The sequence below is a fragment of the Colius striatus genome, chromosome 4 (assembly GCF_028858725.1).
Source record: "Colius striatus isolate bColStr4 chromosome 4, bColStr4.1.hap1, whole genome shotgun sequence".
NCBI lineage: Eukaryota > Metazoa > Chordata > Aves > Coliiformes > Coliidae > Colius > Colius striatus.
This window is the reverse complement of record NC_084762.1, coordinates 36,136,504-36,162,160: the sequence shown is the minus strand read 5'-3', so window position 1 is coordinate 36,162,160 and position 25,657 is coordinate 36,136,504. Positions and strand designations below refer to the sequence as shown.

The following is a 25,657-nucleotide window of genomic DNA, read 5'->3' as shown; positions in this document are numbered from 1 at the left end:
CTTTGGGGCTGGAAGTGGCAGGGGTTACCCATGGGGATCCATCAGCCAGGAGCGAGGCAGCCCCAGCCCTAGGCCATCGGGCAGCTCCCTGGGGTTGGAGGGACACTGGGCTGGGTATCAGCCCAGGAATCTCCAGCTTCAGGCCTGCCTCCAGGCCAGGCTGTGGCAGAGTGGGAGCTGTAGCTCAGGCAGAGTCCAAGTGCTGGTAGCCCCATTACCTCTTGCTCATTTCCAGCTCATGAGCTTCCAGTCACTGAATTTCATCCTGGATTTTTGCAGTCCTCTGGGTCATCACATTGTTCTACTTTTCTTCTCTGTTCTGACTCCATCTCCTGGCCTCATGCCTTCAGCAAATTTTATCAGCACATCTCCTGATATGTGTGGCAGGGGGAGCCACAGTGCCTGACAGGTTTGACTGAGTGGTGAACCTCCCTCAGTAATTCAGGTGGCAAATACTTTACTACAGTCTGTAGTCAACTACCATTTTGAAAACTGTTTTAGGAACTTCTATAAAACAATAGGAGTTACCAAACCCACACCAGGCTAACAGCTATATATACCACAGCTGGTCAACTGCTCATGAACAGAGCAGCTTCTGCAGTTCCCATCTCGTAAGGCCTTGCTTGATTTAGGGTAGAGGCAGGGTGAGAGCAAGCCTTGCCTGAACCTTTATCTTTCTGCACGTGGAATGGCTCCATGCCTTTCCAACACTGTTAGGAGCTAAGGAAAATCTTCATGAGGCCATCTTCACTTTTGCATCTTGCCATTCATATTGCAGTTTCCTTTCCTAATCTACCTAACCCATGTGTAAATCCATTTAAATCTATCTAATCCATCTAAACCACCATACACCCATCTTTGATTGGAATAATTCAGTTGTCCACACAGGTTCTGTCCAAGACACCCCCAATTTTCCCCACAGTACATTCACTCAAACTATATTTGTCCTTATTATCTCCCATATTATATCTCATAATTCTGTCATGTACTCTGTGCCCTTCTCATCACGGTTTCACTGGGGAGTGGGAAGGCCATTGGTACTGGGCTGCCTGGAAAAGGTGATGGCCCTCGCAGATGAATCCCCCAGCAGATGGACCCCCACCAGAGGGACTCCCCCGCACAGGAACCCTCCCTGCAGAGGGGCAACCCCCCGAGAGGGACTCCTCCGCACAGAGCCCTCCCACCAGAGTGTCCCCCCCGCAGAAGGGCCGCACGCCCCCGCCCGCAGCGGGCTCTCCCGCAGCGGCAGCCGCCCGTGCCGCGGCCCCGCCCGCTCCCGCAGCCGGCCCCGCCTCGGGGCCGCGTCACGCCGCCGGGCCGCCCTCTCCTCGCCCGCGGATTGGCCGCCGCGGCGCTATCTAAAGGCCCCGGCGGCAGCTGGCTGCCGTGCTGGGGAGGCGGGACGGTGCGGCGTGGGCAGACGGTGAGTGGCGGCGGGGTGCCGAGCCGAATCGGATCCGGTTCCGTCCCGTCTGGTCGTGGTGCGCGAGGCTGCCCCGGCGCCGCGACCTTGCTCGGAGACGCCGGCGGATGCCGTGCGCGCAGCTTCCGGGCCGGGCCTTACCCGGAGTCCTGTGGTGGGATGCGCCTGCCCGGCACCATGCCCTGGCCCGGGCGGCTCTCCCTGCCTGCCCTTTCCCCCCACGCCTGTTCTCTTCCTGTGAACCTTTTCCTGTCCATAGGGAAGCTGCGCCGTGCCCTGCTCCCGACGTGAGGCTCATCTCTCTTGCAGTCGCAGAGCTGGGCCTGTGATGATCTTTCCCTTTTTTTGCCGCAAAACCTTATGAAGTCACGAATTTGTCCTTTAAATCAACCTCAGCTCAAAGGGGTTGGGCTGTAATGTGGACGTGGGGCTGTGTGCTGCGACTTGTAGTGGCTTGTAGAGGATGGTGAGTGCTCTGTGATGGCTGCAGACCTCACTTGGGTAGATTTTCTCACCTGGGGTACTCATCTTGCCTGTGGATAAGGAGAGCAAAGTTGTGATAGTGCACTGGAAGTTCCCCGGGTTGTCTTGTTTTGTAATGCCACTATTACAGTGTTATTGGAAAGGTAAAGTTGTGGAGTATCTTCCACACAGGAAGGATTCGTTTCTCCTGCTGGAGGGACCTACGGGAAATTCTGTCCCTGATTTTTAGTGGGAGGAGGGGAAGTAATATCCAGCCTTGTGTTGTGCATTAAGCACCAGGGGCTTTTCCAAGTTTGAAGCTTTGTGGGATAGACTTCAGTGAATCATGCCTGAGCTCTAACTGCGTGTCAGGATGGTGTCTTTCGTAGGGAAAGCAGATTTCAGAGAGAAGCATTACTTTAACTTGTTTATGTGTATATAGTCCTCTTGAAAGCATTTATTTTCACCGTTTGTGGCTATTCAAGAGACTGCATGAGCTATCTGGTGGTTTGGAGTTGTTCTAATTGGTGCATGAAACTCATTACCCAAATTCAAAAGCGATGGATTCTGTAAATTAATTAGAAACCATTTCTGGTGAGTGAAAGGGTTTTTCTGTGTGTCAAACAAGTGATTTGTCTAAGTACAACTCTGCCTGAAAAAAATGTGTTCTGTGAGCCTTCTGTAGATTGGGGTGTGCTTGTGTTGCAGTGTGTTGTGTGGGACAGCTTACTTCAGCTATGTAGAGTGGTCAAGTTTTTCAAGAAATCCTTAGACAAACAGTCAAATGTTTTTAACAACTACTGCATTTGTATTGTGACTTTCCTGTAGAAGTGGAAGAAAGGCTTAAAGGATCTGGCATAAAGCTGACTAAACGAAACACTGAGTCAGAGCAGTTGGTGCTGCTGAACATGCTTGTTCAGTGTATTACACAAGTGCTGGAGTTTTTCCTTATAGTCCAGGCAGTTAGATTTCAGAGGCATGTTTGTGAAGCCGATTGTTTTCCTGGCTTAGATGAGATGCTGTATCTTTAGTTAAAACTTGAAGAAAGCTTAAGTTTTGTTGATTTTATTGGTTAAGTGGTTAACATGTCTTTTAATGCAGACCTTGGACTGGGAAGGAAGCCAGAAAACTGGAGAGGATTTTCTCACATGAACATCAGTTGACACTGAAACAAAATGAGGAAGTGGTAGCACTGAACTAGTCACTGACCACTTGCTTGTCATCTGCTGGGGCTGGTTTCTGTTTTAGCCCTGACCTTCTTTAGGAAGGCTGAGTGGCAGGTTAGGACTTGAAAGCTGAAGGAAACACAATTCTTAAGCTGCCTGCTTTTTAACCTCCTTTGTGGTGTACAAAGTAATTGTGGTGCTTTCTTGGCCCTGGCTACTGTCATTAAGTCTATGGCACACTCTCATTTGCACTCTTATAATGTAATCTACTCTTTGAAGTTGCATTTTGAGTAACTTTTTTGCTTGTAATCCTGCAGTAAAGAGAAGCATGTGACTTGATTGACATGTCTCTATAGACAAGCTTGCTCTGTTTAACTTCCAAAGTTAGTTTGGGGGGAAAGGTAGAAACAGCTGTGTTGAGATGAGATTTACTTTTGTTTACCCACTTCACTGTGTTTTTTGGGAAGGAGTGGCCTCAGGTTTTACATTGGCACAGCTTGGTGTGTGGCATTAGCTGCTGAAAGGTGAAAGTCTTCTGTGGCTTCTTGATCACTGACTATTGTTTCTTAAACCTGAGAAAGCTAAATTACTTTTCTGTCACAGAATCTTCAGCATCACTGCTCAGGTCGGAAAATGTCTGCGCTTGAAACTCTCTTTAAATACATTGATGAACACCAGGACCTCTATATTGAGGTAAGTTTTCTTTGTGTTTTGTCCTGCAGCAGACAGCTACGGGATATGAAAAGTTAAGTGGTCAGCTTCAAGCTTTTTTACACCTATATAGTAATATGACCGTTAATAGAGTAATGCCAAGTAACTGGGGAGAGAGGGGAGCAGGCAGCAGGTATGAGTGACTTGAGTCAAGCCAGAATGCATTGTTTCTTAAGTTTAGGTGTAGTTCTGATCAAGGACTTAAATCTCTGTGATAGATTGATTAGGAAATGCTGTGTTTCTGTATCACGTGAGCAGTGATTTATTTAGAGGTACAAGAAGTTTGACACTGGTTCCGAATGCCAAACTAGGTTTATGTTGTCTCTCTCCTTTTTAAGATGGAAGAAGAAAGATATAAACAAGGCTGGAATAAAGCTTTCTTAGATGGTTCATGTTGGGGTACAGAGGGAGAGATTGCCTCTGTATTTTGCTATTTAATTGTACTTTGTATTGCAGTCCTTCACCTTTGAAGGAATTGGTGGCATAGCACTTAAACTCTCAGGCAAGAACTATGCCAAGTGTTCAGCCTGATTTTTTGTTTTTTTTTCTACCAGTTGCTCTCATTGATCTCACTGAGGGGAATAGTCAAGACTGTATTTCTGGGAAGTTGAAGGACACCAGCTAGTTCTGGATACTTGATGAACAGCAATCAGAAAGGTGCAATATGCACAAGCTGCCATACTATGAAGCTTACTGTGTGTATCTGTAGACTTTGTGCTATGCTGCAGGGGCAGCTGTAGGAAAGTGGGGCTTTAGAGAGGTTTTGTGTAGTGTTAATGATTATTTTATTGAGCAGAGGTCAGAACTGAGTTACCTCAAGTTTAAGCTTAACTAAGACGGTGTTAGTTGAACTGAAAGACGTGGTGTCTGTGTAACTTGTGTAGTAAAGCCTTTGTGTTTGCCCCGTTCCTGCAGCGCCTGGCGGAGTGGGTGGCCATCCAGAGTGTGTCAGCATGGCCTGAGAAGCGGCCAGAGATCAGGCGCATGATGGAGGTGGCTGCCAAGGGCATCGAGCGACTGGGAGGCACAACCCAACTGATGGACATTGGGAAACAGAGGGTATGTGAGTATCTCTGTGTTAGCTTAGTAGAAAAAGTCTCTGTAGAAGACAAGGTGTTTTGTACCAGGACATGCTGGCTTCTCATGATCCCAGTAAAAAGGCACTTAGACTCTTAAAGGTATTGCTTAAGATGTCATTTTAAAGCTGCCACTATAAAGGAGGATAGTGTGGATAATCAAATGGGCATCCAGTCTGCAGCATGCTGTGCAGATCCTATTCATGGAAATGTTATCTCATTTTATTTATTCAAGCTGTTCTGTTCCATCCCCAAACAAGAGGAATATTCACAAGAGAATTTCTTGCTGCACTTTTAGATAAAGACAAGGACACACAGGTGTTGTAATTGCCAGTAGCAAGTGGGAGCTGCATGCAAGCTATAGTCAACTGGCTAATTTTATCCTGCAGCCCAAGGACATGCATAGCACATACAGGCAGGAAGGCAAAGCTGTGTGTGCAGCCTAGCACAGCACAGGCTTGGCTGTACTCAAGCTGGCTCTGTAGACTGCTAATTCCTTGATGTCTGATGGCCTTCTGGTCAGGATCACCAGACAATGGTCTTGTGGGTAGTGGCCTAGAAAGGCAGTAGCCTGCTGGGGTGTAGGATCATGTCTTCCTGCCACACAATTGGAGCTCCCTGTTAAAATCTTTGTTTATAGTAAACCTTGAGATCTAGGTATGTTAAGTGTGATGTGTTACATTTTGGACTGTGTATTAAATGTAATCTTAAATACTTTTCTGTCTGCATATGTAAAGAGCACCTACAAACAAGTGTTAGACATTTTTAACAGCAGGCTGATATTGGGCCTTAGACCCATAGACTGTGAAGCTACTGACTGCAGTTTCAGTAAGTCTTCCAGAAGACTTTTAGAGTCTTCCAGAGGTGTTATATTTGTCACAAGATTGCACTGCTCCTTTACCAGACACAGAAGGATCCTTAATAGCTAAGAGTAAGGATAGGACTCATCCTATCTGGACTGCTTTTCTTTACCTGAGAAATGTATGTGTTTATGAGAATGCTAATGGTCATCTCATCCTAGGGATCCATCCACTTGTTGTTCTCTTCCTTTGCGTCTAGTCACTACATCTCACAGAATTAAGACCCATATCCAAATGGTTAGACTAGCATTTGGATAGTGGCATTCTAAGTCCTGTTGCACTGGAGCATTTGCCAGTTCTAGAAGATTGTCTTTGTAACTGGTGCTTATGACTGGTGGGTGAAATCTATCTGAGCAGTTTTTCCTTTTGTTGGCTGGAATATACTTGTAGCACTGCAGATCCCATGGGGGAAGCAGCCAACTTCCATGTGCTCTCTTGGGAGGGAATCTGTAGGGTAATTCTAGCTCTACTACATACAGCCTGAAGTCCTATCAAAAGTTTTAATTAATCCAGAGGCAAACTTGTTCCTTTCACCAGTGTAACTTTTTGGGGGTTAGAACTGATTTTACAGAACTTATTACAGGTGACATTTCTATTTAGAAAACTCTTGCAGCTGTACTAAAGTTTACTTCAGTATTTAGTTTTATATTAACCATATACAAAACTAGCCTGTGTATTATGTATGTTGCTGCTATATCAATAAAGGACAATGGAAAGCATCTGATAAACTTGTTTGGTCTTGCTTAGTTGACTCCAGCACAGCAGTTTGTACAGTGCTGGCCACTGCAAGAATAAATTCTCACAATAATGCTTTAATCACTTAGAGCTGCAGCTGACCAAGGACCATGCAACCTGTTAATTAAAAAGTCTGCGCTTGGAGCCAGTATGAGCAAAAAGTCAAAGCTGATCTTGATCTGCTGAGCACTGTCTGGGAATATGTTCACTGAAGAGAAATACATGCTCTCAGAGAACAGTGTGTGATAACTGCTTATGGGATATTCCAACAGATGAAGCCAAGTTAGCTCTTGAACAGAATTTATCATCCTGCCTTTGGCTTAACAGCATAGGCTGGTGCAGAGAAATACAGCTGTTATACTGACCTTATTGGGTGTAGGCACATGTTATACTCAGCACCACCACTGTCAGGAAGTTTTTGCCCAGAGCTATCCTGTGGATAGGATGAAAGTGCAGTGCCAAGCAATGCAGAATGCCATATCAAATGCAGTTATCATTTATGCTTAGGTCAGCATTAGATATGGCAGTTCCATATGCAGACAGCTTGCTCTGCTAAAATCTGATGTGGGATTGTTAGCTTACAGCTAGCAGTTCTGAGTGGCTGGGAACATTTTGACTACAACTGGGTCATGTCAGGAAACTTACTGGCTGCCATGCCTTCATTGACATACCACTTCTGACTGTCAGTTTGAGCAACTTAGTTCTGTGTGTCCATCTGTGCTCCTGATCTCTTAAATTCTACAATGTTGAAGGAGTTTATCCATCTGATAAAAATCTGCCTCTCACGTTTCACACTTGAATAGAACTTCTTGCCTCCCATTTCTAGTTGCCTGATGGCTCAGAGATCCCTCTGCCACCAATCATTCTGGGAACACTTGGCACAGATCCACACAAGAAGACTGTGTGTGTATATGGTCATCTGGATGTGCAGCCAGCAGCACTGGAGGATGGCTGGGATAGTGAACCCTTCACTCTGGTAGAAAGAGAAGGTAAGAGCAGTGGGTTTCATGAACTGATGAGCCTTTCTTTAACAAGTATGATATTTCTCAACTGTTCTGAAGTTGTAACCTTGATTGAAAGGGGAAAGGAGAGTAAGAACAGACATGGGTGCATTTTTTTTTAATACTATTGAGATAAAATATGCAGGAAAGGACATGGTGAACAAATAGAGTTGCAAAGGCTCAGCTGCTCTTGGGGCTCATTTCTTGTTCTGACAGCCCAGGTAGTACTTGCATGTTATTTTCCTTGTAGCTACAGCAGTCTTAACTGTTGCCTTGCATGCTAACACCTTGTTTACCAGAAGGCTTTCTAGAACTAATTTCTGGTGCTGTTTGCAACTCTCAGCCTTTTAGGTCATTTCATACTGCAGGGGTTTTGAACCCCTCAACTCAACACATCTGCTTAATGCCTGGAGATGGGAGTGGTACCATAGCCTCTGCAGGTTGCCTTGTGTTTGCATACTGTGCTACACTGAGTCCTGCAGAAGCTGTATCCTGCAGTGTTAGTGCTCAGACAAATGTCCCTTTCCCATAAATGGGGATGAAGAAATTGTGCTGAAACTCCTGTTGAAACAACACATGGCCAGAGCCAAGAGGAAGCTAAACCTTTCTTTGCTGTTTAAAGCTAGTACCACCAACAAGCCTCTTCCTTGTTTCATTTGCTCAATGATGACTGTCAAAGGTCATATGAGCAGGAGGACATGTTGTTGCACAAGCATTAATCATTGCCAAGAAAAGAAGTCTCTGTGGTAGCTAGTGTTTCTACTTGGGCACTTGGTCATAGATAGCAGAGTCCAAGTTACTAAACTGGATTATCTCCTCTGATAGCAGGAGCTAGACTTGCCTCAGGCTATGGCTTATCTCTGTGCAGCCTGACAACTTAAGAGGCATTTTTTACCTATGGGTCTTTACTTTCAAGCTGTCTGACCTGTTCAGTCACTGGTTACATCTGGTGCTTAGGGATTGTAGCCACAGGTCTGAGTTGCAGCACTATATGTGTCTACTGTGATCCCATGCGCAACATCTCCTGTGACCTCCCTCTAGCCTGTAAAACTTGTCTCTAACTAAAGGCCGTTCTGGGGAGATGAACTCTTATCTGAACAACCTGGAGAAGTGACTGGCCACTGACTACTGAATTCTTGCTCTTCAAACAAAGAATTCTTGAATTGGTGCTGATATTGGATAGGTTTCTGTTGAAAGAAGGTAGCTTGTTTCTCTACTCTTACTGCTGTGTTTGTAGAGAGTGACATAGTGAAAGATATGGGAATAACATAGCCCAAGACAGTTCCATCTTTTCTGGGCTGATGTTCAGCTCCTATCCAGGATGCAGCATAGGCAGAGAGGTGAGGTAGTGCTAAGTGGGAGAGCTGTTGCAGTCCTGTACCTATCCCACTTACTGGTGTGTATGAAGTAGGATGTAAAACTGCCACTTCAGAGGAATCGGAACTAAAAGTTGGCGTGAGCAGTGCTAAAAAGCTTACCCAAGATTTCACCTGCAGGCAAGAGGACTGAAGTTTTATCTTAACTTTTCTCCACACTGGTTAATTTATATCTTGTTTCTACAGGGAAACTGTATGGGCGAGGATCAACAGATGACAAAGGTCCGGTGCTTGCTTGGCTGAATGCCTTGGAGGCTTATCAACAAACTAACCAGGTATTTGCCCAAAACTCAGCCTGCTTTTTTTACATACAGCTGAGTCTGGAAATAAATGTTATCCAAGCCACAAACCCTTGTGAGGCAAGGATGCTTATTCAGCTGGTTGGAAGAGTGATGCAATAGTCCTGCAAATCCTCTGATGTCCCAGTAGGGTTGAGTTGACTTGCTGACAAGTTAGTCTTGTAGATGCTTTGGTTGCATTTTAAGCATTTTTGATTTAATGAAATGTCTGAGAAGGAAAATGCATATGCAAGTACCTGGAGCAGGAAGAATAATCAAGTGTGATCACTTTCATGTAAGGATGTCAAATTAGCTTGGCAAAGCTTAATGTCTTACTGCCACTGAGCTCTAACATTATCTTAGTAACAATAAACTTTGTGATTTGTTCATGTAAAAGTGCAATGAGAAGTAGTTGAGGGTGTCTCCTTAGTTTTGCAAGACAAGTTGCTGTTACTTGTGAGAAGAATTACCAGTTCTTAAATGCTGTCTAGGAATAGAATATGGTAGACAGGATAGATAAGGTGGCCCTGACTCCTACTGTGGCATGCAGTTAATATTAATTTTCCTAGCCCTGTGACTGACTTTTGGCAACAGATTTCTGCTGTGTTCCCACAGTTAGGTGGATTTGGAACAAGAAGTTCTAGATCTTAGTTAAAATTGAGGAGTTTCAATTCCATCAAATGAAGGGTGGTGAAGTGCCCTCAGCAGTCCAAACTTTGTAATATCTTGTCTATAACTAACAAATTCTACTGTCATGGAGCTAACATACCAATGTCCATTTTTCTGCTTTGTACATTACTGATTGCTGCAGGAGTCCAATATTTTCCCATACTTAATCACTTGTTTTTTGTTTTTAAAGGAGTTCCCAGTAAATGTTAAGTTCTGCCTGGAAGGTATGGAAGAATCAGGATCTGAAGGCCTTGATGAATTGATTTATGCTCAGCGAGATACTTTCTTCAAAGGTGTGGATTATGTTTGCATTTCTGACAACTACTGGCTGGGCAAGAATAAGCCTTGTATCACCTATGGCTTGAGGGGTGTCTGCTACTACTTCATAGAGGTAAGTGCTGAAATACATTGCAAAACCACTATTAAACTGGATTTTCTACTGAAGGGTGGTAGCTCTAATTATCATGCAAATACCTTTTCAGGAGAGGTGAAACTGACTTAAAGTAGAACAGTTTCTACTCATTTCCTAAATCTCTTCCTTGTACTGCCCTATGTGATACTTGGGTGGGAGAGAGGGATAGATCTCAGATGTATGAAGCAAGTTAGGCCAGCACCTTCACTGGAGGACCATCTCACAGATATTCTCTTCATCAGGATATTTCCTTGAGTGCAGGAAGAGATGTCACCACTCAAGTCCCTAAGGCTGGGGCAGTCAGTACTAAGGGCTTGTACTCCGCAGAGTGATAAAGCAATCTCCTTTACTGTACTGTAACTGAGCAGTCTGATTTCAAAGCGAGATGCATTCTTATAATACATGCAGCAAAAAGCTCAGGTAGAAGCCTGTTCTGTGCTTTTTGACAGTATCTTCATGCTAACTAACCTGATTCTTGATTCACTTCAAACTAGGTGGAATGTAGTGACAAAGACCTTCACTCTGGGGTTTATGGTGGTTCGGTACATGAAGCCATGACGGATCTCATTACTCTAATGGGTAAGATAAAGCAGATTTCACTGAATGTGTCTGAAATGGAAGTAAAAGCCATTAAAGTGTAGTCAGTTTACAGTGATGGGGATTCCTAAAGGCTGCCAAAACTAGCAAAGCAATGACCAATGAAATATGAGCTTTGCTTACCTGACAAGCACTGTCTTGGGTATTAAAGCAATATGACAAAGGTATTGCCAAGAAGTGGTCTGTCTTTAGCTTCCCTTAAAATCTTGCTGCAGGTATGTATGTTAATTAAATCAGATCTTTTCTGCACACGCTGTAGATGCTATGTCTGTCTCCTTGGGAATCCTGTCTTCAATTTGTCAGCCAAATGTGTATCAATACAATTAAGTACAGGTGCAGGGAAGTGCACGTTTTGGATAGCTGCAAACTCAATAAGGGCTTTCCATGCTCATTGGTACAAGGTCTGAGAGGTAGAGGTCAATTTCATTATATTTTGCCTTCTGGAAACTCTTAAGATTTCTGTTTCCTATGAAAAGTGTTCCCAGCAGTAACATCTTGTTTCTTCAGATTGAATCCTGATATTAAGTATTTCTTGTTTTATAGGTTCTCTTATAGACAAGAAAGGAAAAATCCTCATCCCAGGGATTAATGAAGCAGTGGCATCTGTTACTGATGAGGAGCTGGCATTGTATGAGAACATTGATTTTGACCTGGAAGAATATGCAAAAGATGTAGGAGCAACAAAACTATTGCATGACTCAAAGGTATTCCGTACTCCTCCCTGTCTGCCCTGGTTAGCTGTGTATGTTTAAATTACCTGTTTTAATAGAGGAGATGCAAACAAGCTTCTGTAGATACTTTTGCATTTCCCAAATGCTTTAGTAGGCAGAAAATTCATCTGATATCTTGAAAAAGATGAGATTGCCTTGAGGATCACTTCACCTACTGATACAGCTGACAGCATACTTAATGCTAGCAGTTCCTCAATGTTAGGTACTTGGACACTTGGTTATCCCATGTTGGAGGCAAGCAGTCTAGACTTTAAATTTGCTTCTTAGTCTATGTAGAAGTAGCATTTCAAATTTGTACAGAACTTTCTTTATGTAGTGCTGTTCTCTTAATGTTAGATAAGAGCTGCTGGCACTTTTCCAGAGGTCAGATACTACATCTACACAAAGTACCTGGTTTCTTACATTTGTAGGAAGTTCAATGGGTTATCAGAAATAGTTTTATAGAAATAACTTATCAGTTGGGTGAGAAAACAGCTTGATCTTTCTGTAATGAACTTAAGGTTGATATATTGAACATCTTCCTAGAGCTGGCAAGCAAGGACTGTTTTGTAGCCATGAACTGAGCAGCTGCCCAAATCTTTGAACAGGCTGAAGTTCAATAAACTCATGTCTGAACCTCTCAAATCTTCATCCTGGGAGCTCTCCAAATTAATACTTTTAATAGCATTGAAACTTGCAAAGTATGTTACACACTAACTTTGAAGTATTAAACCCTAGATATAAATACTTCTATCTGAAAGCAAAAGTGTTGTAAGAGACAAGTTTATATGTGTGAGTCTGTCTTCTGTTCTAGTGCTGTCAGGAGGAGCTTCAGATTCAACTCAAATAGGTCTAAGTAAATTTTGTAGTCAACCTTATCTTTATATGCTCAGGTTTATATTGTCTGGGAGCACACAGACATGCTTGTTTAGTCTTGTCTTGTAAAACTTAACTGTGACAGTTAAATTTGCTTTGAGAGAAGATTAGAGGCAGTTGTGCCTGGAACAAAACAGTCTTGTAATGTAAAGACCACAATTTCTGTCTCGAATTTCTGCAGTGAAGATCAGGTTTAAGATACTGTAGATGTCTATACAGACATGGATGTGTTGAATTTAGTACCCAGTGTACTGAACAACTGTCCAATGCAATGCAAGGAGGAAATGCAGAAGTGTATCTGAAAGGCAATAGTGCTCACTTTAATCAACGCGGAGTTCAGGCAGTTTAATCCAATGGACAATACAAATAGGAGTGTACTGTATGCCTCAGTCTGTGATGATCGTAAGTATGTAACTCAGTGATGAAGGCACCTGCCTGATTTGAGACAGTAGGGACTAGAGCTTACAATAGACTCCCAACACACTGTGTTTGAGGACCTTATAAATGTCATCTGTGCCCTTGTCAGAAGCAGAATGGTTATGTCTCAATTCCACGCAACTAGGAGAGCCAAACTGGGTCTGCTGAAGGTGCTGAGAACTCAGCTATCTGTATCAATGTGTGCTTAATCGGAGTAACATATTCTGTGTAACTGAGTGGTCATGAATGATCTGCATTTCTTTTGTGGGAGAAAGCACTATTTCTTGCAAAGTCTTTATGAGATTGCAGGAATTATTAATTTGAGGAACTGTCAAACCTGTAGTGACCTTGCTTCTTTCCCTTTGCTTCTGCAGAGAGATATTCTTATGCATAGGTGGAGATACCCTTCCTTGTCTCTCCATGGAATTGAAGGAGCCTTCTCAGCCCCTGGAGCCAAGACTGTGATTCCTAGGAAAGTGATTGGCAAGTTCTCCATCAGGCTTGTGCCAAACATGATTCCTGAAGAAGTCACAAAGCATGTATGTTGAGATGGCTTGATGGTATCAAAACAACTAGTGTCTCTAAACTACTCCTGTTCCCCAGGCTTAGGGAAAGTGTTTCTGGTTTCTAAAGCAGTTAGTTCTGTTTATATTACTGCCATCTTCCTTGCACCTCAGCTCAGATAATCGAGGGAGGTGCTGTATGGTCCCATGTGGGACTGTTGTGGCCTGGTTATTCAAATTCTCTCAACTCAAAAGGGCTCAGGAGTAAATGACAATTTAATTGTAGGACACTTAATTGCCAGGGTGTATATTCAAAATCAGCAATTTGACATGTTGTCTGACTTCTACAGTATACTGTTAACTTGCCTCAAGGAGATACATGGGGGTAATACAAAGTAATAGTGATAGGAAGTGTTGCTGAATGCTGGTGTTTCCCTGCAAGTCCCCCAGCTGCTTGTAGTGTACGGTCTTGACCAGCATTCATGCAAATGATAACAGTAGATGTGTGTTCAATCTTTCTTATAGGTTGAAGCCTACTTGAGCAAAAAGTTTGCAGAGTTGCAGAGCCCCAACAAATTCAGAGTATACCTAGGCCATGGTGGAAAACCCTGGGTGTCAGACTTCAACCATCCCCACTACATGGCTGGTAGAAGGGCCATGAAGGCAGGTCAGTGGATTTTCCATTTGGCATTGGGAGAAGACTTAAAGTCCTTGTTCCAGCACTTCAAGAAATACTGAGGAGGTCATGTTTGCAGAATACTTAGTGTTCTGCTCTTACAATTTTGGCTCACTAAGTAGTGAAGGACGTCATGTGCAATCCTTAACCTCAAGTCTGAGATAACAGGCAGGAAAAAAAACTTTATCAGGCTCATGCCTTCTACATGGGAACAAGTCCATTGGTATAGTGTTGCTTCTGCATAAGGATGAAACTGTCAGTTCAGATAATTTGCTTAGCCAAAGCCCTCAGAGCTTAGTCATCCTGGCATCCCTCTTACACTATTATGGTATGTTGTGAAAGGCAACTAGCACAAATCTAACTTGTTGGAGTACAAATGGGCTTTCAGATGAAATGTTGTCTGTGTAACTGTTTGAAGTGAACTTTGAAGGTGACAGTACTCCAGCCCTCCATCTAGGGGTAGGAAGCTCTAGGGTTCTGTGGCCTGTGCAGTCTGGATGATTATAACACAGCAAGACTTGGCCAGCACCTGGTACAGGTGTGATTTATACTTGATGGCTGAACTAAGGATTTCCTGAAAAAAGAAATACAACTCCAAACTGACCAGAGTATCATTCTTCTAGTTTTTGGAGTGGAGCCAGACCTGACAAGGGAAGGAGGAAGCATTCCTGTTACCCTTACTTTTCAAGAAGCAACAGGCAAGAATGTTATGCTGCTTCCTGTTGGAGCTGCAGATGATGGTGCCCACTCTCAAAATGAGAAGCTAAATAGGTAAGAGAATATTGATCCCTATACTGGGCTGAGTTTGCTGTGGGTCTTGGCGTGTATTACAAAAAGGATGGAGAAGAACTGAGCTTGTCTCTGCTTGGCCTTCCAGAGGATTGAATGACTGTTTGGTAACTAGTCTATAGCTGAATCTTGATCTCAGTACTCCTGGTTCTATACAGGCGTGTTCTCCAGGCTTGGATACTCCTCACCCCAAAGCATTTCTCTCTTCCCAGGGTTATGTGGGAAGGTTGGGAGTAGTGCCCTGTTGCTTGTAAGAGTAATGCCTGTAGGCTCTTGAGTGCACAGGACTGATTTGCAAAAAGTACTACTGCTAGAAATAGAGCTCAAACTAAGGCAATGCTAATGGAAACTGTCTTCTTTCCAGGTACAACTACGTCCAGGGGGTGAAGATGCTTGGTGCATACCTCTATGAAGTTTCCCAGCTGAAGGACTAAATTAGACACCTTCTGGTTTATGGATCAGGAATCTGAATTTTCTTAGTGTTGTCAATTACCAAGGCCTACATGGTTCCTTTTCTACCAGCACTCCACCATTTTGGTGAGGGAGAGGGAAGCATGCAGTTCTACTTAATGTTATATACCAAAAATATTTCTTTAAATGCTTACTTCACATGACACAGACTATTCCTTATCTGGCCAGCAGCCTTGAACTGCATCTTTGTCTCTTTGGTATCACTTCAAAGTTGTGGTTTACTGATTCATATGCATTTCCTGCAAAGGAGAAGGAATGGTTCACCCTCAACTATTTAAGCAACATCAGTTGCAGCCGATTTTGCAGTTGCAGAACTGTCAGCCAAGTTTAAGGTTATTATTCCTGGATGTGTCCTGTAAGTAAGTAGTCAAAAGTGACAGATTATGGGGCTATACTGGAAAGTGTTCAAGCTGTAATGAGACAGCTGTCTTGCTGAGTGATTTGGAAGAGCAATTTGTCTCTTACAGTTAATACCTGCCTGCAGGTTTCAGTTTACAGTGAATTGGATTCTAACAAACTGCTGTGATAATGACTGCTGGCCATCTTTTTACAGCTACCTTTGTACTCCCTGAAAAGAACAATAAATAATAATGCTTCAGAGTCTGGCTCTTGGTATCTAAAGATTAAATAATGACTTGGGAAGGAAAGCAACTTCAAGTGACTTGAGAGGAGCTCTTCTATGGCTGTAGAGGCGGATGAACAGCATGACTACACAGACTGGACTTCCCAGGAATCCAAACTTAGGTTCTGCTTCCATAACAGCTTGTTGGCGTGAAGCACATATTGTTAAATCTTGCTCAGAAAATGCTCTATTTTGGTTCTAAACAAGGTTGTCACAACTGATGATATTGCAAGGGAGGGGGTAGAATTTGTAGGCATAAGTGGGGAAAGAGCACCACTGATTGCAACTACTGACTGACATCCAATGTCAAGCTTTTGGAAGCATTCAGCTCCTAGTATGCAAAAAACAAATCCTCACAAATGTGTGCTAATCTGAACTAGATTTGCCTCACTTTATTAATTGCCTGACCTTCACTAGCAGGTTAAGCTAGGGAAGTAGTGCAAGTGGGAAACCTGAGAACTAACTGTCTGGGAGCATGGTGTGGTTGTACACCCTGATAAACAGGTGAGCAGTATGTGATGCTTCCTCTCTTGGTGGGCAGAAGGCTGGAATGTCTTATTCATCTGACTTTTTCTCTGTTGTTTGATTGGAGTGTCTTAATAGTGGATGGCTGGGGGAAGGGAAGTCTTACTGTGAAGCTTCTGAGACTTCTCGGCCTTCTTTAGTTTGTTGGGGAAGTTGATGGCTGAGGATAATCTGATACTGTTAAACTTTGCACTCTGCAGCTGGAGTACACCCTGAGGCCCATGCTGTGCCTGTGTGGGTATGTGCTAGCACCAAGCACCTGTACAAACACTCAGCAGAGGGCTACTAGGATCTCACCTTTCAGGAACAGTGGAACTACTCTGCTACAACACATGGCCTGTGCATAGGGTAAGAATGAGTATTTGAGGATCATCTGTATGCTGAGATCATTTGGTTATACAGGGTAACTAGTCCTAGCAGTTAGTGCTTAAAGCAGCTTCCTCAGTTACTGAATTGATAACTCAGGCATCTCTAAATGAGGTAACTTTACACTGAAACACAGTTCCCTGACTCTTGGTGAGGTTCATATTGCTTATTTTCTACCTATCGGTTTGAGATGATGTCCAATAATAGGGCAACAGGTACAAATTGGAACATAAGAGGTTCCAAAGAAACATAAGGAAAAACTTCCTCACTATGAGGGTGCTGGAGCACTGGAACAGGCTGCCCAGATGGATTGTGGAGTCTCCTTCTCTGGGGACATTCTAAACCCACCTGAATGAGTTCCTATGTGACCTACTTTAGGTGATCCTGCTCTGGCAGGAGGGCTGGACTAGATGATCTTTTGAGGTCCCTTCCAACCCTTGAAATTCTGTGAAAGAGTCTCAAAACTTAAATCTAGTTCCTGGACTGAGATAATGCCAGTTTCTCACAATATAAGGAAAAAGCTTATTTAGGCAGGAGTAAAACTGTTAATGCCATGAACTGTGTTCAGAAAGTGAACATTTCAGTGGTTGCCCTATTTCATTTGTAACTAATTTCTTGAGAATGAGTTAGCCTCTCCAGTGCAGAACTTGAGACAGCTATGTGAAATCCTGCATGTCTTAGGTACAGTGCAGCAGAGTGGTGAAGGGTGCCCAAAACAGAAGAAAGCATGTTAAGGGGTTTGTGGAAGAGTCTAGGAAGCAGATCCTGTTGTATAGACAACAGGATATTGGCATGGAGTGAGTGCTAGGACACTGTGAAAGGGACATTAAAATGGGACTTTGGCCTGAGAAAAATACAGGAGCAAGCTGCTGAAATAATGGGCATTTAGGAGACTTAATGGGATATCTGGTTTGTTCAGATGTATGTATTTCAAGTTGGAAATCATCAATATCTGTTACCTTGCTACAGTAGAGCTTGCTTTAGCTCTAAGCTCTTATCCCTGCCGAAGGTGATGACAAATGCAGTAGTACCTGGCCTCAATGAACAATGCAGGCAAAAAGAACCAATGGTGGCAGTTTATGGATGTAGGCTGCCTGCTTCAGGTGGCTCCTTGATGATATCTGGAAACTTGGATCTGGTTTGCTGCATCTTTGAGTGCTTGCTGATTGTATAGAGAGTTCACTTAGCTCAAGCTGTTTGAGTAACAGCACTATTGTAAAACACAAGTGCCTGATGTGACAGTGTGAGCTAAACACAAACTCCACTACACCAGTGAAGCACAGAACCTGGCAGCACCACACCTGCAGGACACTCTCCTTAGTGAAAAGATACAAGATGAAGGTCATGCTGTTTTCTAGCAGGAAAGGCTGTTACAGACCAGCCTGACTTGACTATCTCCAAGAGTAAGTTGGGAGGATGATAAAATTCCTGAGCTTGTGGGCAGTGAAACAGACATCTCAGAGATAACATTGTTGCTGGAAACTAGATGTTCTTGCTAGGTCTACAAAGATGTAAATTCAACACCGAGATAACTGTCAGTCAATCACTTTATTCTATAAAAGCTCAATCCCATTCTGTGGAGTGAAAGGATTTCTGCACACTCTCCTATGGAGTGTGTCTGAAAATCTTCCCCCTTGAGCAAGGATGCCCCTCAAGGTTACCTTCCAGAGCTGAGAGAATCACCTGCTGTCTTAGATATGGGTGAGTAACAGCATTCTCTATGAAATATTTTCTATAAAATAAGCTAACTTTGAACAGAGCATTCAAACAGTAATAAGTACTAGCTACAGTACTAATATCATGTAGTAAGTGTTCCTCTAAGTCATTGCCTACTTTATTCTGATCCTGATTGAAACTGTACTTGAAATATATTTCCAATTCCAATAATCATATCACTCTGTAAAAATAAAAGTCTGTTTTGCTATACCCTCTGAGTTTACCATCATCACCCTGTGGGCATGGGGAACAGAGTCCACTTAATCATAAGAAAAAACTATTTCACTGTGAGAGTGACGGAGCAGTGGCACAGGCTGCCCAGAGGTGTTGTGGAGTCTCCTTCCTTGGAGGTCAAGACCCACCTGGACATGTTCCTGTGTGACCTGATCTAGGTGACCCTGCTTCTGCAGGGGGGTTGGACTAGATGATCTCTAAAGGTCCCCTCCAACCCCTACCATTCTATGATTCTATGATTTTCTCTGTGCCCTCCACCTCCAAGATAATTTTGCTTCTCTTGTCCAGATCCCCTTCAAGACAAGAATAAATGGAACTGCGTAACTTTGCTTTATATGAAAGCTGGAGTTCCATTAAAAATGGGAGAAGATTTGTATATCCTAACTTAGTTACTTTTTCCCTTGCATAAGTAACTTAAGTCAGCAGCAGCAGTTTCTTGGAAACTAATTCCGGAGACTGGGGAAGATTGCTTGCAGAAGGAAAGGTTACTTTGTATATAGGCAGCTGGCGGGGGGGAAGGGGAGAGCAAAAAAAAAAGGCAGGGAGAGGATATCTGAATGCGCTAAACCGAAATGATGTTTTTTTGTCCCATTTCTTAATGTGGAAAAATAGCTTGATTCCTGATGGGAGATTGGGGGACCTCTTGGTTAGTGACATGCTGCTATTTGCAGCTCTAAAGGGCTTCTACTTCCAGTTTTCCCACTCCAAGAACAGAGGGAAATCTGCAATGTGCATTTTACAATCAGTTGTGCATAGGGTGAAGCTACTGCAAAATTGAGAATGCAGCCTTCTGGCTTGTAATACCTCATTGCCAACTGGATTTCTTGTGTTTTCAGTAGAATCTATGACAATGCATCTTAATATGGAATGTGCATTTAAAAAGAGCAGTTGGAGTTATTACAAACTGTTATCCCTAAATTAACTGCCTTTTAAAGTATTGGGTTTTGTTTTTGCTCTCCTGGGAGGCAATAGCATGCACATTAAAAGGAGCCCTGATTTTTAATTCTGACAATCCATTTTAGGCTCACTGAGCACCGTGTTCTGTTTGAGCACAGACTTTGGTTTAGCATAATGAATTTGGATGCACCAACTAAATCAAAACTTGTTTTTCCATAAGGCTACATGATAGACTGTCTTAAGTTCAAGAACATTGTTTTTGTAATATTGACTTTGAAGCAATGTGAAGAGTGGAGATAATGTAGAGCTAATCTAGATAAAGTATGTGAGTTTGTTCAGGCTGACAAAGCTTAAAAACATGACTCTTCTTCAGTATTCTCTGAATTCATTCAATTAAAATGGAAGAGACTCACATGTTAAATACGCTTTTGCATTAGGAGGAGTCAATCAGAATAAATCACTTTCCTGATAATTAACAAAGTTATGCAAGGGATTTAAGTCACCCTTCAGAGAGTCTGCTGAGGCTACAGAGGAAAGCTTAGTAGTGGATAATGTTGGTTCCACTCCCTTGCTAGCTTTGTCATATCATTCAGCATCACGATGTTAGGTTGTGACAAGCTCTGAATGCTAAGATGTGTTTTTCTTGTACTTTTAAATATTCATCTTTCTATTAATCTTGCATATCCATAGCAATTCTGAGTTTTCTGGAGGGCTGCTCAAAATGCATGTCAACGAAATACACCAGGTGATGCTGATACATTGGTATACAATGTCTTCCTCTCTGGGCAGGCTTATATTCTTCTCAGTCATGGAGACAGCCTGTGGACCTCTTCTGCACTTCAGACTGAAAAAAGAGGGATAACAAATACAGCTGAACAACTTTTTTGTTGTGCTATGCCTTCCTTTTGGAAAAGCATCCGACTTGCATGCAGCACATATGAATCTTAGACCTGAATCCTCAGAGGATGTATGGTCTCTTTGTGAAAGGTAAAAGTTAACTCTGCCAAGACAACTTGAGGAGTATCTGTGTAGTTATAACCCACACCAACAAATTTGACACACAGCACAAAGTACCGAATATTATTTGAAAGTGAAATACATTCAGTTATTAGGTACTCAATATAGTCTTTGTATAGAGGCACTTCTTCTTTGTCAGCTGTTCCTTGTGAGTATGTGTGCCTTACAGTTGTCAGTCACAATCCACTGATCTATGCTGAAAGACTAGCCTTAATAAACTTGAAGCATTCATCGGTGATATGTATGAGTAGTGTTGAAGGAAGGACCCTTTGAAGGCTACTGTGGTAGTTTGAGCCTGGCTGGATGCCAGGTGCCCACCACACCGCTTTATCCCCCACCTCCTCAGCAAGCCAGGGAAGGGGAGAAAATAAGATGGGAGTCTCGTGGGTTGAGATAAAAGCAGTTTAATAAATAAGCAGCAAAGCCGCGCTACAGCTACTGTTACTGTCTGTATAGATAAATAAAAGCTTACATCAAAATGCTAAATGTCTTGATGTAAAGGAGACTTTTTGGAGGGCTGTTTTCTTGCTCCTTTTGACAGAGGTAAATGGAATTGCTGCTCTGAGCTATTAATATATGCAAAATTGTAGCCAATTCCTGATTTCAAGATAAGATATACGATTAAATTTCGCACTTCTGAAGTGCTTAATGGATTTAATGTTCATGTACAGAATACTGGGGTCAAGGTCAGACTTGAGAATAAATGTTGTCTTCTTAGGGACCTTTTTAAATACGAGTAGAGAGAATTCTGTGATGCTGCTGCTTAATTTGAAGAAAACCTGTTAAACTCTTCCTTAGACTTGCAGTAAGGAAACCAACAATGTAACTCAAGTGTGAAAGCAGTGAAACAGCTGCAAAAGGCTTGCAAGCTAGAATATTGTTATAGTACTTGTTTATGTGTGCCTTTGATAAAGTATTGTTTTAAACTACCTTGCTGTATTAGTAATGAGTTGACAGCTTTTTTTCCTCCATTATCAGCTGTATACTGGTGCATCATTAGAAACGTTTTACATGCAGAAATTCCATTTCTTCAGGTAGCTTTTTTTTGATGGTACACACAGAGTACAGAATATCTGGCCTTTGCTTCCCATATTTCTCCTCTACTGTTGCTTTTTCTGCTTTCCTTCTCCTCTTTTGCCCAATCATTCACATGAGGAGAACTGATCCTGCAAGGGGGAACCCATGGAGTGTTCCAGTAATACGACCAGGCTTTCACTTTACAATGTGGCGGTTATATGTTGACTTGACTGAGTGTCTTCTGCTTTTTGTGTTAAGAATGTACTACTTCTAATGCTGATGTGGAAAATGCTAGTAGGCAATGAACCTTTAATTTCAACTGTAGTATGTAGTTGCCAATTCAATAATTGTCAGTTTTGGAAGTTGGTCCCACAGTATAATAACACTAAATGGAGTGGGAGAAGGTAGCTTTTTCTTTCCAAATCCCTCTTTGTTAACCTCCTCTAGATGAATAGCAACCTATAAAAATTCTGGCAGAAGAGCAGCTGTTTCTGGAACACACTTTTTAGTTTGCAGAAATACTAGAAGTTAAAGGCAGTGGACAAAAAGACACTCAAATGGTTCCAGATGAATCTCTTTAGGTTTTCTATTGTATGTGTTGAATACTTAGCTGGAGAACTCAAGTTCAAAGCTGTAAGAATGCAATATAAATTCAAAATACAATGTAGGCTGCATGTCCTCATTTTCAAGAATCTGTTGCCAAACAAAATTAATAGAAAAGAAAATATCTATTTCTGCACAGCTTGGAATCTTGTTTGTATTTCAGAAATACCTTGTAATGTGTTGTCAGCCCTATCCTAAGCTTTGTTCAAGGAAGCACAGTGCTGCTTGTGATTATTTTAAGGCAGTTGAAATTCCAGCTGGATGGATTTAGAAGTACAAATCAAGAAGGTAGAAGACTGCATCGTGAGCTCAGGCATATTCTGTCTGACAACAATTCTGGCAACAAGAGATGTGAATAAAGATAACTTGAAAGAAAGTGGAGAGACTGGGGAGAAATACAGGTAGAGAGCAGGTTTCTGAAATAAAAAGCTTCTTGAGAAATATATACATGAATATATAAATACTTGTTCCTAGAGTATGGACAGACAGAGTTAATTAGCTTTGAGGTTTTAGTCTGGTAATGTTCCTTTGCACTGATCTGGAAATCAAGAGTTGAATGGAATTTGGCTTATGTACTTCTCCAAGTTTGTAGAGCTGCATATATAATTTTTGGAAGCTTTACTTGGAGCTGTCTGCCATGCATAGCTGGAATTTACATACCTTGAGACCAGTTCAGCAGTCCTTATTTTTTAAAGTTAATAGGAGTTTTGGGGAAGAGATTTGAGAAATGGGAGAATAAAATGTATTTAACTGCAGATAAGTCCATGCATTTATTGGTTTAATATAGAAATACACTGAAAAGTAGTAAACACATCTGGGGATGTTTTTGCCATGGACAATGAGAACAGCAGATTTACTGGATATTAAATTAATAGAAAACTACACTGTATTACATTACCCACTCTGAAAGTGTTCCCATAGGATGACAAGTAGTTGAGTCATCAACATAAATATTAATATTAAATACATTAATATTTAATATTTTCTTCACTGCCATACATTAGTCGTTTCATCTACTTATATTCATAGACAGAAGTGAGGTTAATATATGCAGAAGTGCTTAGTTATCAGTTCATAAACTGAGATGTATGCACCTGAGTCTGCACCCATCAAAAAAAAATGAACATTCTGGCATGCTGTTTCTTAGTCCTTTTCAATTACTGAATGTAAGAACTTAGAGTGATAAAATGACAAAGTGGTCTGTGAACCTGAGAGCCTGCTTTAAGTTTGCATCTAAATGAAAAGTAAAGGATATGGTGATTTCAAATGATAAAACATTCAGAAACTGTCTTCTTCTGTTAAGAAGCAAGTAAAGTTTCATTTCAGTTTCTGTAAGATTTTGACAAAAATACAGATTTTAATTAATCTGGTTGAAAAAAGGATTTATTTGTTGCAATAGAAGTTAATGGGTGTCGTGGTTTGGCCCAGCTAGCACAACAGCACCACGACAGTTTCTTGCTCGATGCCCCCATTCACCCCCACCCTCGTTAAGATGGTGGAGGACCCAGTGAAATGGGAGTAAAAAGATAAGCAAGATTGTTGTGGATTGAGACAAGGGCAGGGAGGGCTCACTGCCAATTATGGTTCTGGGCAAAACAGACTCCAGTACTCGACTTAGAGAGGAAAGTAGGAAAGTTTATTCTACAAGAAACAGAACGGAATAAAAGCAAAAAGGGAGTAGGATGATGAGAAAATTACAACCAGCACTTTAAGATCTCCCTCCCCCATCTCTCCTTTCTTCCCGGGCCCAGCTCACTGCTCCCGATATCTCTACCTCCTCCCCCCGCAACAGCTCAGGGGGGCAGGGAGTGGGGGATGTGGTCAGTCTCTCACAGATGGGCTTTGCCGCTTCTGTCTTCTCAGATGAGGATGACTCCTGGCATTCTTCCCCTGCTCCAACACGGGGTTCCTCCCCCGGAACACAGTCCTTAACAAACTTCTCTGGTGTGGGTTGTTCCCAGCAGCTGTGGCTTCTGCCGATACAGGTTCCCTCACACGGGACACAGTCCTTGGTGAATATCTCTGGCGTGGATTCTTCACCGCGGTTGCAGTTTCTGCAGTTACAGGGTCCCTCTCTTGGGACAAGGCCTCTTCTGGGCATAAGTTTAATGAGCTGCTTTGTCGTGGGTTCCTCCCCACAGTTGCAGCTGTGGATATTGGGTCCCTTCCTCGGGACAGGGCCTGCTCCGGCCATAGTGATAAAGGGCCCCTCCTTCGGGACAAGGCCTCCTCCGGCCAAAATCACTGTCCCTGGCTCGGGGCCTTTAATGAAGTGAATCGCTGCCCCTGGTCCGGGGTCAGCTTTAGCAAAATGAGTTTCTGCCCCTGATGCGGGCTCATTATCAGAATGAGTCTGTACCGCTGATGCGGGGTCTTTAAAGAAATGAAAATAAATCTCAGCTTCACCAGTTCTCTCCATAGAATGCAGGGGAGTCTCTGCTACAGTACACCTTCTCCCTTTCATCACTGACCTTGGAGTCCGCATGGTTGTTTCTCTCACCGTTCCTACTCCTTGCACCACCACCAGCCAGAAGAAGAGAAGAAGGGGCAGAAGAAAGAAAGAAGATGGAGGAGGACACCTCCCCTTCCGGCTTCTTCTTAAAAAGTGATCGTGGAGGCGTCTAATTGGCTCAGCCCCAGAAGTGAGCCTTTTCTGGGCTGGGGAGAGTTGTGAGCAACTTCTTGCAGGAGCCATCTTTGCAGCCCCTTCCCCCATACCAGAAAAGGCTGTCATGTCAAACCATGACAATGGGTTATCCCGGGTTCTTTACACCTACTAGGTTATTCTACAACTTTAACAAAGAGAAAAATGGCATAAAAACTTTTCCTGTAGCCTGTGATTAGGTAGAATTGGTTATTCCAGGCAAGACAGCTATATTGGCAAACTATGCATAACTTCATAAATTTGGCCTGTCATTCATTTTTTTCCACAGATTTATCAATATTCAGAGACTTTTTCAAGACTGGTAGAGGCAAAGAGTGACGTATATCTTGCTGTTAGCAGAGGAACATACCAAGTACCAAAAAAACCACTCTGTAAACCCCTTATTTCATTACTTAGTGGCACATGTCACCTGGATAACATCCATTTATCTTTCGGTTTAAAGATAAAGACTCTCTCCATGTTTCCGCAGTGCTCTGAATTTGAGAGCTTGATCCCGCTAAATCTGTTTGCAGGTTTGAGGCCCAATTACTAGTCACAGGAACAAATGAAATCTTCAGATAAGATGACACCATGCTGAGATAATTCAAAAGGAATCAGTCATATTACTTCAGGCTGAAACTTTTTTATTTGCTTGAAATGTGGCTCTTTGAAAGCTGACTAGGAGAGGGGGAAAAAAAGCACTTTTTTTTTTTGCCTTTGCTTGCAGGATTCACCTAAAGCCTCATCTGTGAGAGCTGAATTATCTAATACATCCATAGAGCATTTTCTCTCTTCACAGCTAAGTAAG

General features: G+C 42.6%; 1 protein-coding gene across 2 annotated transcripts; it reads left to right on the top strand.

Moving 5' to 3' along the window:
- The first annotated feature begins 1,339 nt into the window (after window positions 1–1,339).
- CNDP2 (carnosine dipeptidase 2) lies at window positions 1,340–15,808 on the top strand. 2 transcript variants are annotated; one of them, XM_061995707.1, is made up of 12 exons: window positions 1,340–1,423; window positions 3,655–3,744; window positions 4,678–4,821; window positions 7,260–7,422; window positions 8,997–9,085; window positions 9,948–10,148; window positions 10,664–10,748; window positions 11,310–11,470; window positions 13,144–13,308; window positions 13,798–13,939; window positions 14,572–14,719; window positions 15,102–15,808. In XM_061995707.1, exons 2-12 carry the CDS (start codon window positions 3,685–3,687, stop codon window positions 15,169–15,171), a joined length of 1,428 nt encoding a protein of 475 aa, XP_061851691.1. In that variant the 5' UTR covers window positions 1,340–1,423; window positions 3,655–3,684; the 3' UTR covers window positions 15,172–15,808. The 2 variants fall into 2 exon arrangements, with proteins under 2 accessions (XP_061851691.1, XP_061851690.1); XM_061995706.1 differs by lacking the exon at window positions 1,340–1,423 and adding an exon at window positions 1,472–1,889.
- The last annotated feature ends 9,849 nt before the right edge of the window (window positions 15,809–25,657 follow it).